Source organism: Dermacentor variabilis, chromosome 7 (assembly GCF_050947875.1).
Source record: "Dermacentor variabilis isolate Ectoservices chromosome 7, ASM5094787v1, whole genome shotgun sequence".
NCBI classification, from domain to species: domain Eukaryota; kingdom Metazoa; phylum Arthropoda; class Arachnida; order Ixodida; family Ixodidae; genus Dermacentor; species Dermacentor variabilis.
Genome location: NC_134574.1, coordinates 53,972,162 through 53,989,518, shown reverse-complemented (window position 1 = coordinate 53,989,518; position 17,357 = coordinate 53,972,162). Strand labels below are relative to the sequence as shown.

General features: G+C 47.1%; 1 protein-coding gene across 1 annotated transcript in view; it reads left to right on the top strand.

Moving 5' to 3' along the window:
- The window catches only part of LOC142587442 (AB hydrolase superfamily protein YfhM-like), an 83,990-nt gene extending 67,818 nt beyond the window's left edge, over positions 1 to 16,172 (top strand). Inside the window, exons 6-7 of the mRNA XM_075698464.1 lie at positions 13,791 to 13,927; positions 15,658 to 16,172. Of these exons, the coding sequence (XP_075554579.1) occupies positions 13,791 to 13,927; positions 15,658 to 16,076 (556 nt within the window). The 3' untranslated portion in view covers positions 16,077 to 16,172. The remainder of the gene's footprint in view (positions 1 to 13,790; positions 13,928 to 15,657) is intronic.
- The last annotated feature ends 1,185 nt before the right edge of the window (positions 16,173 to 17,357 follow it).

The following is a 17,357-nucleotide window of genomic DNA, read 5'->3' as shown; positions in this document are numbered from 1 at the left end:
CCTGTGTCTAGCCAGTCGCCTTAGATGCACTGGCAATGGCTCATGTTGCAGATAAACTCAAGCTGGGCACGCACGTGCCTCTGCAATAGTGTCCCAAGTAGACGCACATCGTGGTAGTCCTAGGCAAATTCTCAGTGCGCTAGCCTGAGCACTTTCAAGTGTGCGTACAGCAGTTGTACTAACCCGAGAAAGTACAGGCGCACTGTAGCGGAAGTAGCCAACAAAAGGTGCCTTGTAGAGCTGCAGAAGAGATGACTTGGATGGCCCCCATGATTTTCCAGACATATGGCGAATGATCTGAGTAAAGCTGTCCAGCTTTTTTCTTAATCCAGAGAGGTGCTTCGACCAAGATAAGTCACGGTCGATGATCACTCCGAGAAACTTGTAGTGGGTTACTGAAGGTATAATCTTCCCATCAATCATAACGGGGTAGCATGCCATTGACTTCCGTGTAAATGCCATGGTTACAGTTTTTTTTCCGGTGAGAGCTGCAGTCCGCGACTGTTTAGGTATGTCGACGTTATTGGCACCGCGCGCTGCAGCTTCGTTTGCACTTGCAAGCGCGTTAAGCTCGTTGTCCATATACAGATGTCGTCTGCGTACACAGAGACCGAGACTGTGCCTGTGTTTTCTTTGACCAGTCCAATGAGAACGATATTAAATGAGGTTGGGCTCAACACACCTCCTTGAGGCACTCCACGATAGACGGGGTTGTTCTTTGTTTCACCGTCTGGAGTTGTCATGAATATCGTTGTCTCTTGAAGATAGCTGGCTATCCATTGATGCATACGTCCCCCGACGCCACATTCTTCTAGGGCATTTAAAATTGCATCACGTAGAACGTTGTCAAAAGCACCCTTGATATCTAGAAAGACAGCAGCGGTTAATCGATGGCGACGTTTCTGATGTTCAACAGTTGTTACTAGGTCAATGACGCTGTGGATTGACGACCTACCCTTTCGGAAACCTGTCATTGCGTCTGGATATATATTCCGCTTCTCCAAAAACCACTCCAAGCGCGTCAAAATCATGCATTCCATGGTTTTACCTATGCAACTGGCAAGCGCCACAGGTTTGTAGGAAAGCATAGCGTGGGGTGTCTTGCCTGGTTTCAATAATGCCACGACTTTGCTTGTCTTCCAGTGTGCAGGTACAGTTCCCGAGGACCAAGAGAGATATTATAAAGCCAGGAGCTCTTCAGTCGTTCTAGGGCTTAGATGGCGCAAGGTAGAATAGGTAATGCCATCAGGACCAGGCGCACTTGAGTGTCTTGAAGAGGAAATCGCTGCTCGTAGCTCTCGCAGCGTGAATGGGAGGTCGAGACGATGATCCATTGTTGGAGGAGCACACCTGAGTACTGAAGCTACCGATGTTGTGGATCCAGAGAGGTCTATGCAGAAATTCTCCGCGATTTCCTTCACACTGCGCGTCTGGATGATAGCCAAAGCTCGGAAGGGGCGTAGCTGTTGTGGAGGAGATGGTAATGCTCGTACAACATGCCATATTGTGGACAACGGTTTTCTTGGGTCCAGGCTAGTGCAAAAGGACCTCCAACGTTGTCTTTCGAGCCTGTCTAAGTATCTTCGAATTTTCTTTTGCACACGGCGTGACGTCCTGAAGTCTGATATCAATTTAGTTCGCCTGTATTTCCTCTCGGCGCGACGTCGGACTGCCCGCAGCTCTTGATATATAACGTCAATGTATGTTCTTGAATTTGATGCTTGATTGATGCGTGTTGTTGCGTGCATTGCTACTCTAATGCGCTCTTCAATCTCTTTCGGTGAAATTATACAGTTGGAGGATTCTTCTAGCTTGTTCTGAAAAGCATCCCCGTCAGTGCGTCGCGTATGAGAACTTGGAAGTCTTGTAAACCATCTCAGTAGTATATAAGTAGGTAGGTGATCACTGCCATACGTTTCAGCATCTGTGCACCAGACAGCAGAAGACGAAAGGCATAGTGAAGCGATAGCTAAATCGAGACAGCTGCTGTACGTTGTGCCACGAAGAAATGTTGGTGAGCCATCGTTCAGGATGTCAAGGTCATTGCTGCTTGTGAAGTTAAGAAGTTGTCTTCCTCGAAGATTTGTGATGCTACTACCCCAAAGATGGTGGTGCGCGTTGAAATTGCCTACAATAATATGAGGTCCTTGGCAAGAGTCAAGGACAAGTTTCAGGTTTCGAGAGTCAAATCTTCCCCTGGGAAAAATATAGCCACCGATGATCGAGATTATCCGGCGCTTTAGCTTCAGTGCTATAGAGACGTACTCGTTGCTGTTATGCACCGGAACTTGGTTTAGCGAATGCGTGAGGTCACATCGCACACATAGTAAAACTTTGCTAGTATTTCCACTGGTCCGAGACGCGAATTGTTCGTATCCAGAGAGTCTAAATGGCGATGTCATATTCGGCTTGCATATTACGATAACTGGAAACCGACGCTTGAGCACTCTCTGTTTAAAATCTCCCAGGCGACCCCGTAGACCTCGTGCGTTCCACTGGAATATTACGGAACCGCTTATTCTTTCCTGTAGTCACAACCTTGAAGCTGATGATGCCATGGCGTTTACTAGCTTTTATACAGCAGCAAGCACTGGTTCTAGTGCGTCGAGAATTTGCACCGCAGCCTTGGCAATGGGCGTCTTCACTCCGATGAGCAGCATTCGCAAGGAACGAATCAACTGTGCAAGCATTGCCTTGATTTGCCCATCCGACGATGAAGGTTCACGTTCACGCTGGCGTTCCGGCTGCACTTCTGTACTCCGAGATGGCAGGGAAGGCCATATAGTAGTGTCCTTGGTGTTCAGAAGAGTACACGTGGTTAAAGGTGGCTCTGACATTTGAGGACTAGCAGGAGCGCGCGACGACTTTTCCTGGAGTACAGGTTGTCCTGTTGTCGATGCTGATCTCCTTCTGCGATTACGTGAGCGCCTCTGGCGGCGGTGGACCTTGGTAGCCGCTTCTCTGTGTGAAGATCGGTCTCGTACCATCTTCCTTAGCACGGACATTTCAGTCTTTAATTTTGGACAGTCCTTAGACGTTGCCTCGTGCGGCCCATCGCAGTTAGGGCACTTCAAGTCAGAGCCAGCACACGTCAACTCATCGTGATCACCACCACAGCGCGGACATGTCATCTTGTTCACGCACACAGTACTTACATGTCCAATTTTCTGGCATTTACGGCATTGCAAGGGCCTAGGGATGTATGAACGGAAGGATGTCGCACATAACCCCCTTTTACATGTGTTGGTAAGGTCTCTCCCTCAAAAATGAGTTTTACGCACCTCTACCGTCCGAAACGGTGTATGTCTGTGATATGGACAGTGGAGGAGATTAGCGTTGGGAGATCGTCATTATCAATATCTGTATCGACATCGTAGATAACACCGGTGGTGGTGCTGCCTCCATGTACGATGAATGAGCGGACAAATATATTTCCTAGCTCAGTTAGAGCTTTCAAAGTGTCGAGGATGGTTCGAGTAGTCACATCAACGGTAAGTATGTTTATTCTTGGATTAATTCGGACCTCTCTGATTTGCCCTAGAGCCAGCCTCTCCAGATAGGCAGTGAGAGTTTGCCTATTGAGGGAATTGAGGTTGCCTGTAGCAACGACGGGGATGTAGGCAATGGTGTACGCTTGCTGTGTGGGCGGCTTATTGTAGTTAAGCTCACTCACGCTTGATGTCCCACGAATTTTCCTCTTCAACCGACGATTCGTGAGCTCGGTATATCCGCCGTCAAAATCCACGTCGTCGACGTCTGAACAGCTCGATGACCTTGGCAGAGTCGCGTTGAGGTGGTCGAGCGCAGCAGACCCACTTGCAGCTTGGAGGTCAGCCCCCAACCTTGGCGGCAGAGGAGGCGGAACGTCCGTCATTGCTTTTGATATCGTACCCGCCACGGGGGCGTCGGTACGCACAAATTTAACCGAAAAAACCAGAGCGAAGCAGGACTAGCAGCTGATCAAGAACTCGTCTTCTCCGTGCTGCTAATGCTGCTAATGAGGCGCGAGCAGTGACACTAGTGCATTGCGCGATTGGTGCCGATAATTTCTACAACGAATTAACGCTCGCTGTTCGACCCCAGAAACCCTCCGGCGGAAGGTGCGGCGTGCTATTGGCCATGCCAATAACGACGTCATTTCTCTCTCGCAGCAGAGCGCGCGTAGCAGTCTCTCTCCGACTTCGCAATGGCACAGCCACGCATCGTTCGTTCTCCAGGAGAACAGCTGGCCTACGAGCAACCGCGCTGAAAGCAGGAGCGGGAGATCTCGTCGGCTTCGCGTCAATGCCTCTACAAAAGGTGGGGCCCGCGATGCGGAGCGCAAGTGCAAATGTCGCGCCGATCCGGCTACTCGTGCGGCCGAGCTAGATAGCCAGAGGAATCCGGCAGTTGGGGCATGCGATGCAAAGCAGCGACAACATCGAAGTCAACGTAAACACTGGGGTTGTACGTTTCAGCTTCGCTGCTTTCCCATTTGTACTGGGTGCATGGGCAGTGTTTTCATTTCATAAGGATACGACTTTGCCATGTGCTCAGACTAGTCGGACAGCTTCATAAGCACGACGACTGCCAAAAATGACGCAGAGACCAGGTGGCTACTGAACAAAAAACGCCATGTCGGTGAAAGAGACCACAATCTTAGGTTTCTATTGTTTAAATTGAACTGATCCTAATTCCTTGGTGCACTGCCGCCTGCATGCTCTGAAGGGCTGGTTTAAAGTGCCAACATATGTTGCTGTAGCAATTCCCGTAAGGCCACAGGATCGGGTACTGAAACGATTTCACCGGGAAGGCTATTCCAAAGGCGGGTAGCACGAAGAAGAGCCGATGAATTGAAAGACAGCTTGCGAGCCGATATGCAATTATACGCGCCACTGGTGGTGGTCTTGCACAAAACACTCGGGAAAGGAGCCAGCCGCGCGCCGTAGTTTTCTGCGTCGCTGATTGTGCTCCTCTGTCTTATTCACGTTTTCAGTGCAAAATAAGCAACAACCTTTGCATGTGTCGAGGGGTCAAAGCTTCAAAGAATCTCGAAGAACAATTGTTGCACGGTGGGTGGCTCAAATACCGGCAAAAACATGCCGGCGATACGCTTCTAATCATTCCCCGCAAAGCCTCATCAGCGGGAGCAACGGTAGCAATGGATCGCCGCCGTTCAGCGGAAAATTTTACAGCGAAGCTGTATATCTCTACCATCCAAGGCAATTTCCGTGTCGGAAGCGAAAAACTCCCCACACGTGGGCTAATCCCGGATATAGTGCAACGCCGGGCCGACCCGCGGCGGAGGCGAAGCAGGCTTTAAGCACTCCCCATACGTGGGCCGATCCCGAAGATAGTGCAATGCCGTGACGACCCGAGGCGGAGGCGAAGCAGGCGTTCAGCACTCCACATACGTGGGCCGACCCTGCAGATAGTTCAATGCCGGGCCGAAGCGCGGCGGAGGTGCAGTTCGCCATTAGGGGGCCCACATACACAGCTTTCCTGGTCGTCCTTCTTCACAAAGTGGAAGGGCACCGAGCTTTTTCTTGTTCTCATCCTTTCTTTAGTCGTGTCGGTGTTTTTTCCTTTCGTTGATATTTATACAGGCAAGCGATGAAGTTCGTATGCAGTGCAGCATGCGGTTTGAAGGCATTTCGCTAAAGTTCTGAATGCCGTTTGCCGCTTCTACTGATTGCCGTTTTTACCGCATTGCGCTATCTAGGCAGCTCGACGGCTCGACTGCACGAGTGTATCGTGTTGTATGTTAGAGCTACTGAAGCCTGCAACAAGTGAAATTGTTAGTTTATGCGGCCTGGTAAATACTCGCACCAGCTTTCGCGCACTTCGTGTCTTTGCATATTTTTATGCGCGATATCGGGCATGTTGAACTGTTGCTAGCTGCTTTGGGGTACATAAGAAGCCGATCAATAAGATAGCGGTAAGAGGGAAAATAGAGGAATTCCGGGTCAAGCTACAGAACAGGTATTCGGCCTTAACACAGGAAGAGGACCTAAGTGTTGAAAATATGAACCACAATCTTATGGGCATCATTAAGGTATTTGCCATAGAAGTCGGTGGTAACTCAATTAGACAGGACGGCAGTAAGCTATCGCAGGAGACGAAAGATCTGATCAAGAAACGCCAATGTATGAAAGCCTCTAACCCTAGAGCTAGAAAATAACTGGCTGAACTTTCTAAGTTAATCAACAAGCGTAAGACAGCTGACATAAGGAAGTATAATATGAACAGAATTGAACATGCTCTCAAGAACGGAGGAAGCCTAAAAGCAGTGAAGAAGAAACTAGGAATAGGCAAGAATCAGATGTATGCGTTAAGAGACAAAGTCGGCAATATCATAACTAATATGGTTCAGATCGTTCAAGTGGCTGAGGAGTTCTATAGAGATTTATACAGTACGAGTCGCACCCACGACGATAATGGAAGAGAGAATAGCCTAGAGGAATTTGAAATCCCACAAGTAACGCCGGAAGAAGTAAAGAAAGCCTTGGGAGCTGTGCAAAGGGGCAAGGCAGCTGGGGAGGATCAGGTAAAAGCAGATTTGTTCAAGGATGGTGGGCAGATTGTTCTAGAAAAGCTGGCCACCCTGCATACGCAATGCCTCATGACTTCGAGCGTACCGGACTCTTGGAAGCACGCTAATATAATCCTAATCCATAAGAAAGGGGACGCGAAAGACTTGAAAAATTATAGACCGATCAGCTTACTGTCCGCTGCCTACAAAGTATCTACTAAGGTAATTGCAAATAGAATCAGGAACACCTTAGACTTCCGTCAACCAAAAGACCAGGTAGGATTCCGTAATGGCTACTCAACAATAGACCATATTCACACTATCAATGAGGTGATAGAGAAATGTGCTGAATATAACCAACCCTTTTATATAGCTTTCATTGATTACGAGAAAGCGTTTGATTCTGTCGAAACCTCAGCAGTCATGGAGGCATTAGGAAATCAGGGTGTAGACGAGCCATATGTAAAAATACTGAAAGATATCTATAGCAGCTCCACAGCCACCGTAGTCCTCCATAAAGCAAGCAACAAAATCCCAATAAAGAAAGGCGTCAGGCAGGGAGATACGACGATCTCTCCAATGCTATTCACAGCGTGTTTACAGGAGGTATTCAGAGACCGGTATTGGGAAGAATTGGGGATAAAAGTTAATGGAGAATATCTTAGTAACTTGCGATTCGCTGATTATATTGCCTTGCTTGGTAAATCAGGGGACCAACTGCAATGCATGCTCACTGACCTGGAGAGACAAAGCAGAAGGGTGGGTCTAAAAATTAACCTGCAGCAAACTAAAGTAATGTTTAACAGTCTCGGAAGATAACAGCAGTTTACGATAGGTAGCGAGGCACTGGAAGTGGTAAGGGCATACATCCACTTAGGACAGCTAGTGACTGCGGATAATGAGACTGAAATAATCGCAAGAATAAGAGTGGGCTGGAGTACGTTTGGCAGGCATTGTCAGATCATGAACAGGAGGTTGCCATTATCCCTCAAGAGAAAAGTGCATAACAGCTGTGTCTTACCAGTACTCACGTACGGGGCAGAAGCCTGGAGGCTTACGAAAAGGGTTCTACTTCAATTGAGGAAGACGCAACGAGCTATGGGAAGAATAATTATAGGTGTAACGTTAAGGGATAAGAAAAGAGCAGATTGGGTGAGGGAACGGACGCGAGTTCATTACATCTTAGTTGAAATCAAGAAAAAGAAATGGGGGGGGGGGGGTGTACGGGCAGGACATGTAATGAGGAGGGACGATAACGGATGGTCATTAAGGGTTGCGGACTGGATTTCAAGGGAAGGGAAGCGTAGCAGGTGGCGGCAGAAAGTTAGGTGGGCGGATGAGATTAAGAAGTTTGCAGGGAAACATGGCCACAATTAGTACATGACCGTTTTAGTTGGAGAAGTATGGGAGAGGCCTTTGCCCTGCAGTGGGCGTAAACAGGCTGCTGCTGCTGCTGCTGCTGCTGCTGCTGCTATGATGATGATGATGATGATGATGATGATGATGATGATGAAGTCAATTTTTTTTAGGTGCGAGATTTTCACCCTGCCTCGTTGTAATCGTGTCTTATCATGTCCTTCTTTAACAGCGTTATTCTTTTCGCCCGAGGGCATCTTCGTGTAGTGTTTTGGGAAATGTGTTTAGAAAATAGCTAGTTCAAGGTGAGTATTGCTAATAGTTGTTGCATATGGTATTTTTGTTCCATTTTCGCTGAAAAGTGTGCGTCACGTTTGGGGAGTCATGACAGCTCGATGCGGCCTGAGCAAACTTAACGCGCCGAGTGATTTGATTGGTTCACAATGTTGTCCCTTTTTGCATGTGAATTTTGTGCTCAACTGAATTTCTTATTATGCTTACGCCGCAGAGGACTAAACCTGGCATTCCCGCCAGCGCCCCTTTACTTTGACTGGCGCTGCTCTTCTTTTAAATATATCATGTGGCATCTCTCTCTAGGAACATTAAAAAAAAGTACTAAAAAGTTGGTCAGACTTTAGCTTTGTGAGTTTCCAAGGAGCTCCCTTAGGGAATCTAAAATTGCAAAATAAATGGAGCGGGAACGGCAACTCATCGGCGTATGCAGCAGAATTGCATCGGCGGTACAGGGCTAACAGGCGGTCTTATTAACCCGTGCGTTTGATGACTTCGTTGACTAGTGTACGTGTTTGCCTGAATAAATTCGCAATTACTCTACTTGAAGCGACTTTGACTGCGCTTATTCGGCGATGTCACTTGTATTGATCGGCAGAAAGATCACAACGGCTTGTGCAGACATCGAGCCTTGCGGATTTGTTTGAGTTATAAGTATGCACTAAAGACGAGTGCTTTATATCGAGGTACCGAAGCAGTATTTCGGCAAGGGTATAATTAAAAAGACTGTCGATACATCGCATTACTCAACAAAATTTGACGGCTAGTTCACATGAGCTCCTCTTCGTGTAAATGGGGTTCATGGCGTTTGTCTGCGGGACGTACCTGGCACGTATGTGGACCGGGTTGTTCCAAACACTGGGAACATCGTGTTCATGCCCGCTCCCACAGAGGTCAGCGTCTTCCCCACAGCTGTCAACGCAGAACAAGCAGTACGGCACCCGAACAAATGAGAAATCTGAGCCGCGAACTTCAGCCATCCTTCGTGCAAAGCGTTGTCATGTGCTACTCTTCCCGTGCATACCGTTGGAAGCGCCCTCTAGGTAGCTATCAGTGGCGCCTCTAGAGGCAGTGCACTACGCGTATAGCTTAAATGATTGTGAAGCCAGCGATACATATGCAAAGGGTTTTGAAGCAGGAGACTAGACAACCTTGAGGTTATGTATAGGCCGCGAGTTATAGGCATATTTTTTGTTTAACGTGGGCATTTTCTCCGAATGATCCGAGCGAGTTATATTATTTCACATATATAAACGCATATTCATGCGAAGCTTCAATAACCTCTAAACTAATCCCGAGCCCTTGTTTCTTCATCCTGGGGCTCCCGTCCAGTAAGATAGTATTGTGCAAATGGTTATTCAAACCTACCCCCCGAAGTTGACGAAATTCTTGCTTCCTAACCTCATGGAGCTCTCTTTCGCCAATTTTCCTGAGTAGAAAGAAGAAAGCCGCATAATTACAGTCACGGCACAACCCTTAAGTAAATACGTCAGGGGTATTTCAATAGCAGTTGCTAAGACGAAATTGAATACGAATTGAGTAGTGCAAGAAACGAATCGAATCAAATATATTTTTTTAGTATTTTGCGAATGATCTACAGCGTTATCACCCTTAAGTTCAAAAATTTTCACATCCCGGAATTCACCACAATAAATAGTTCTGTAATTGCGCAGTATATAAAAAATCATAGTTTACAAAATGCGGAAAGAAGTAGAGCTAAGCAGTTTGTTAGCAAACTCAGGGCTCCTCTAAACATACGCGGTGCTGTATTCAGCAACCTTTTGAGCCTGTTACCATCTGTGTATACCTTCACGACTACGCGAGAAGTGCGTGTCATCTGTGGCAACGCTTAAACGAAAAAAAAAACGCTATTTTCATGGTGTGAAGGTTGCGGCTGATGGATCTACTATTCCACGACAACAAATATACACACAGAGAGAGGGAAATAGGGAAGGAGCAAGCTGGCAACTGTCACCGAACGGGGCACAAGGCCTGCCTACTTTCTAGGAAGGAGGGGTATAGAAAAGGAAGTTGAAGATGAGATGAGAAGTAAAGAAGGAAGAAACAGCAACACGAAAGGCACCAAAGACGAAAGTAAAGCAAGTACATACACTCAGGAATCAAAAAAAGCATGCAGGACCAACTAATCTGAAAAGCATGCACAAAGCGAAAGTTAGAGAAAGATATTACCTCCCTGGCAAACCCTCAAAAACAGGGAGCCAAGCCAGTTTTTTGTTGAAAAGTACATAGGGTGCAATGAGCCTGGTCGCATCGAGAAGCAAAGCCACATGGATACAGGCAATCCTCAAGAGTCGTATACTGCAGGCCAAGTAGGATATACTCCCTTAGTAGCGACGTGCACTACGAAAGGAAAGCAGGGCACTCTAACACAAGGTACTCCAGTGTCCGTCAGGAACCGCGAGAAGCACACTATTGCTTCACGTACATCTTAATAAAACCCATTCAGGTTTATTCCGGCGGGAGGACGCAGATATGAATAGCACCAAAGAATACCCACTGCCGGTTGTCATATATAAATAACATTTTATTGTGATCAATTGTGGTTGAGCAGGAAATGTCTGGCTTTCTTAGCGACGCAGGGAGCTGTACAGTACTATCAGAGTTCTTTAATACTCTCTGTGGAGGCTGTCTCATTTTCTCTAATCTTTCGTAATTTTTTGTTAATATTCGGAAAGTATTTCTATTTTCATATACTGAATGTTTGATTCGAGAATGGAATCAAATCAGACAACATTCGATTTGTTTTGCAAAGGTTTCGAATATTGCCACGTAATAGGGACGGTAAAGAACAGAGTAGCAATAATGTGAATCACGAAACTAACTTTTATTGGGCGAACCTGGGCCCACAGGAAGAGGCTATACTTAAAGCGCAACCATAGCGGCGAACACAGTCGGCGATCATCACAGTCTTATCTGCCGGTCCAGCGCATCGGCTTTTATATACGAGCCACCGAACGTTGCAGATCAGTCGCTGGTGCCCGCGTGTCTTCCAGAAAGTTCTACACCATTCGCGTCGCGCATACATGCAATCAGATTACAGAAGGCTCGGTGACAACAGATAGAGGATAGACCCATCGATAACGTTACAGAAACTTCCGATACATCCGGGTGCGTCCCGCGCTGAGCAATAACATTTTTTAGACGATGAAAAGCGCTCGCCCGAAAAAGATAAACAAGTCCACGTGTCAATGCTTCCCTCATAAAAAGCATCCCCCCGATGCTACAAACATAACAGGGAAGCGAAACACAAAAGTGCACTTATCAAAGAAACAAAGTCCCAAGTAAAAGTAAAAAAAAAAGAAAGTCCAAAGCTAAGTTGCGCGAAGTCCCAAAGTTCATTAGCGCTGGTAAAACGGCTTAAGTCGCACAACGTGCAACATTTCAGGTCGTGAGCGGCGCCTCTGTGATAGTGAAATGCCGTCTAGTACGACCTCATAGTCGAGTGCTCTAATGCGTAGCATGATCTTCTAAAACCCGAATGAGCGGCGTAAAAGCTTTTCGCTAACTCCTCGTAGGCGTATTGGGGTCCAAACCCAAGCACGGTTGCCGGGCTAGTACTCGACGTAGCGTCGTCGAATGTTGTAGTGTCGGCTGTCGGTACGCTGCAGGTTCTTGAAACGCAAGCGGGCGAACTGTCGGGCTTCTTCGGCGCGCTGGAGATAGGTGACGACGTCAAGATTCGCTTCGTCGGTGTCGTGCGGCAGCATGGTGTCGAGAGGCGTCGTTGGGTTCCTGCCGTCAAACAGCTTGAACCGCGTGATCTGTGTTGCTTCTTGCACCGCCGTGTTGTAAGCGAACATTATGTATGGCAGGACAGCCATGGGGACTTCTGGGGCGCCAAGAGGCAGCAGGATGATCTCTACAAAGAATTTTGCAATTTCGGCAGCGCTATCTTCCCGCAGAGCTTTCGTTTCAGCGAAGCGGGTTAGATAGTCCGTCGCCACGATGATCCACTTCTTTCCGCATGTTGACGTCGGAAAGGGTCCCAACAAATCCTTCCCGATCTGCCGAAATGGTCGGCGAGAATGCCCGTTCGGCTGTAGTAATCTTGCCGGCCTTGTCGGTGGTGTCTTGCGTCGCTGACACAGTTGGCATGTCTTGACGTACCGGGCGACGTCGGCAATCAGGCGCGGCCAATGATACCTTTCCTGCACCCTCGATAGTGCCCGGGATATCCCACATGTCTGCGTTGTTTGAGTCCTTGAAATGCGTCGGCTTGCAACATTTCCCACTCGAACTAGACGCCACATTTAGTTAGATGTGTCAGCGGCTAAGCGATGCGCGAGAAGTCCTTGACAAAGCACCTGTAGTAGGCACACATGCCAAGGAATCTACGCGCTGCCTTCATGTCAACGGGCTGCCGGAACATTGAGATGGCAGTTGTCTTCCGTGGGTCGAGGCGGACTCCAGATGTGCTGATGACGTCGCCCAGGAACAGAAGCTCATCGTAAGCGAGGCGGCACTTTCGTGCTTCAGAGTGAGCCCTGATGACTCGATGGCCACTAGTACTGTCGAAAGCCGCCTAAGGTGATGGTCGAAATTTCTGTCGAGGACGACGATGTCATCCAAGTAAAGACAGGTTTGCCACTTCAATGCTGCTAACACCATGTCCATCACGACTGGAACGTCCCAGGCGCCAAGCACGCTCCGAATGGCATGACCTTGAACTCGCGCAGGCCGTCTGGAGTGATGCAGGCGGTCTTCTCGCGATCTCTCTCGTCGACTTCTATTCGCCAGTAGCCAGACTTGAGATCCATCGATGAGACGTATTTAGCGTTGCAGAGCCGATCCAATGCGTCGCCTATCTGTGGGAAAGGGTATATGTCCTTCTTAGTGGTCTTGTTCAGTCGACAATAATCGAGGCAGAAACGTAAGGTTCCGTCCTTTTTCTTCACCGAGAAAACAGGACAAGTCCACGGGCTTTTCGACGGCTTGACAATGTCGTCGCGCAGCATATCGTCGACTTGTTCTCTTATAGCTTCGCAATCTCACGTCGAAACTCGCTAAGGGTTGTGGCTCAGTGGTCGAGCGCATTCTTTGGTTATTATGCGATGCTTTGCGACTGGTGTTTGTCGAATCCTCAATGACGTTGAAAAACAGTCTTTGTATCGCCCGAGGAGACTTCTGAGCTGCTGCTGCTGCTTACTCATGGAGAGACTTGACATTATGGCGACGCCTGGTTCGGGAACGCATTCATAAGACATGCTACTGAGCGATTTCGGAGAGGTATCTCGTTCAAAGCAAATGTTCAGCAGAGTATATGAAAGGTAGTGCCTTAACGAGAAGGGGAAGAAAGGGATGCCATTTATGTCATGACCACATGAAGCCAAAGGAAGCATGGGGAAGTTATGTGTAGGTTATCTTTTTTTTTCTTGTAATGCAGTAGTAAGATAAAGGCAAATGAATGCTAGTGGGTAAAGAACTTGCCAGCCTTGGAAAGCGAACCCACAACATCTGAATTACGCGCGCGTTGCACCACCAAGTGTGCTACGGCGGCGACTGTTTCTCCGTCCACATTATCAGGTATTTATGTATGCGTATAAGATCTAACGCGCAGAGTAGTATTGGTAGCGGTAGAGCCTGTACTATGTAACCAATATTCTTATTGCAGGTACCAACTTCCATTTCGACATGCCGTTGTCCCCGAGCAATATCTGATAATGCGGGATTTCGACTTCTTTGACAAAGCGCACAAAGGTTTCACCGAAAACGAGACATACGCCCACAAGTACATGTTTTCGCGGGATGGTATGTATGTGTATGTTTTACCTAACATAGTTATATGTAAAAGCGTGGAAGAATACTGTGGTACATGTGTGCCACATCCTAGAAAAAGTAACCAATGGGGCACGATAACACTTCTCGACAGCAGTGACAAAACACTCCCGATGAGTATTCAGTGCTACGTTGAACATAAGAGCCAGATATTATTCCTTAACACGCAGCAGAAAAACCCTACAATCTCACATATTACGTCACTTGCTGTCTGCTGCGCCTTTTGAAGCCTCCGCATTTTTCCCCAATTTGTCCGTTGTTACCGCGAAAAGAAAAAAGAAAGGAAAAAGTAAAGGACGAAAGAAAGGAGTGATAGGGGGAGGCCGCTGCTCTCGCGTCACCTAAACAAACAAACTGATGTTCAACAAATGTAAATATCCCTCTTCTTTATATATTTTATTATGCTAAGTAGAAAACCCGGGCCATCTGTACTGCAGCACTAGCTTTTCGTGTTTCGTCGGAACAGGATCCCAAGCGCTGTGTCGAGCTCTGACATTTAGGCCGCAGATACAAAGACGATAAAATATCTGGCTTACGCTTCAAGGGTGATGCAGTTTAAATCTCGCTATATGACACCCTTTCGCTTTATGACGTTATCAACATACATAATGAAACCTAATTTTAAATAAAGATCAGTGGTCATATTACGAAAACTTGTTGGCACCTAACGTATACCAGAAAGATACCAAACGCCAGCCCTCGTCAACATCGAAATCTAATCCGGCACGGCTTTTGAGAGATTATGTACTCATACAATGTTAAATTGACTTTGTAACTAATTAAATATTCGTGTAATCTTTCGGTTAATATCTTACGCCCACATAAATATACTGTTTTCTTAAATCTCGCGCTCCCTGCTTTTCGTAGAATTGACACATAGGGAAATAACCGAAATATGAGTGGCCACAAAAGGCGCAGTTCTGCAGCATGTTATTGCGACAGCAAATATATGACCACTACAAGAGCATTTCTGCCGTCGCCGTCGCTGTCATGTTCCGTATATAGTCCAAACACGATCGGCGATTTAAACAAAGTACGCGGAGTGCCGGTAGCTTCGTATGCGCTGTCCTTTCGGCGTTTAGTTCGCATTGCAGCGAGAGATAGCACGAAGGTCAATTTGCGCGCCGCTCCTGCCACGCTTATTCACTCCAGCGTATCTAAAGCAAATTTCCCCCATCACCGAGCGAGATGTGTTAATATCTACATGTACGCGCCTGACGCCGTACTTGATAATTTAGTTAGTAAGCGAATGTTTTAAAGCTTATGTGGTCGTTAAGACTAATATGATTACTTCGTATAGCTGTCTACTAATTTGCCATCGCAATCGATCCTTCGCTTTGCGGGCAAAACTTCGACTTTCTTTTTATTTCATATCTTTTTCTGGGTACGGTTCAGGTGGCGGGCATGCTCCAGTCTGGATGAATAAACGAGTACGACAGATGCGTGGGCGAAAATGGTCGTTATTTTTTACCTAAAAATCGCCTGTTCCCTGGCTGCCTCATACTGATAGAAGGTACTGACCTCGCCTCCTTTCCCAATTACACAGGCGTGCATTCACAAATCACCTGCGCTGTTTCACTGTCGGGCGCAACAAACTGCAATAAACTAGGCATCAGCGATAAATATTTTAACACATTACACACCATATTATTTGTCTTTTTTGAAACTCAGCATGTTTTTTTTTTTTCCTCTTCTCATTCAAGGTGCGCTGACCGGTGCCATAAGCTACTACCGTGCCTTCAACAACGATAGCGATCAACTAGGGAAGCTGCCGTACAAGGAGATCAACGTTTCCACTCTGATTCTGTGGGCAGAGGATGACGCATTCATTATGACTCCGATAGCCAAGTACAACCAAGAGTGGTTGAAAACGTCAAAAGTAGTGTACTACAAAGGTGCAGGCCACTGGCTACCCAGAGAATGCTCCACGCAGGTGACTCAGCAAATTCGTACATTTGCATTGAACATCACGAACGACACAACAGCGACAGAAGAAGGCAAACTAGAGAGCAAGCCGGGAACGTGTCAAGAAACCAGTTCTCCAAGCCGGCGTGGATGGTTGTCCGAATGGTTTCCATGGCTTCCCCGTGATGTCAAGCTTCCCAGAGAAATGAGAGAATAAAAAGGACGGGCTTTTAGACGACATCACGAATGGCCCCCGAATTAGAGAAATAAAAATAACTCTTTGAAGCGCACGTATATTTATGCAGTCCCTCAAGAGAACAGATAAACCATGCTACTTTCAGTGAACGTCCCATGAAGGAATGTCACAACCACGTGTCATCATTATTACCATTTTCTATTCGTCTTAAGCCTCTCATTTATGGTAATATATGTTTAGGGCGGCAAACACTGATCCATTTATCTCGGTCCAACGTCTTGGCTCGTAAAATGCCGTGCGACTGCACGGAACGGTATACTAATTTCAATTCAAAGAAAATTTTAAATTATATTCTGGAGTTTTACTTGCCAGAACCACAATATGGCGTACCCTTGCGGGGGACGGAGGCTTATTTGTGACCAGTTGTGGTTCTTTACCAAGCACCTGAACGTAAGCACACGAGCGTTTTATAGCGTTAGCACTTTTAGGTTACTTCATGCACTTTCCGTGGGATATCTATCTATCTATCTATCTATCTATCTATCTATCTATCTATCTATCTATCTATCTATCTATCTATCTATCTATCTATCTATGTATCTATCTATCTATCTATCTATCTATCTATCTATCTATCTATATCCTTATCTAACTGTCTACTGGGTAGGCCGCGGTCAAATGGTTAGCGAATCGGGATGCTGTGCTGACGTAACAAGGTGCGAAATCAGTCATCGGATGAACTTGGGTCATTGAGCCTGTCCCAATGTGTGCATACGCGCCGCTCTTCAACAAACCTCTTTCACGCCAACATGGATCACTGTAGATGCGGGACTAGGTAGGTCATCGCTGTTCGAAGAAACTCTGTTATTCCGACTTGGACCACTGGATATGTGCAACGCGGTCTATGTTTGTCTTGAGTGGACCTCTTTAAGTGGACCTCTTTGACGCGAGCTAGGCTAACTAGGTATGTGCCACTGGGCATGTGCCGCCCTACAATGACGAAAAATATCCCTTAAGTTTGTGCGACACTGAGCGGAATTAAACCCACGTCACAATATTTCATCAAGGTCAGCAACACGACGCGTAAACAGGCTGCGGCACACATGCACTGGCATGTGCCGTATTAAAAGGAACCTCTCGCCAACTTAGGTCACTGAGTATGTGCCACTGAGTACGTCAAGCGAAGGAACAACGCTCAATGTTCGCGGGCACCGGCGCGCCACGTTACTCATCTCGGAGGTCACGCGTGGACTTCTGGGCAGTGCCACTAGATGGCACTGCATTTCCGGAAAGAGCGCGAAA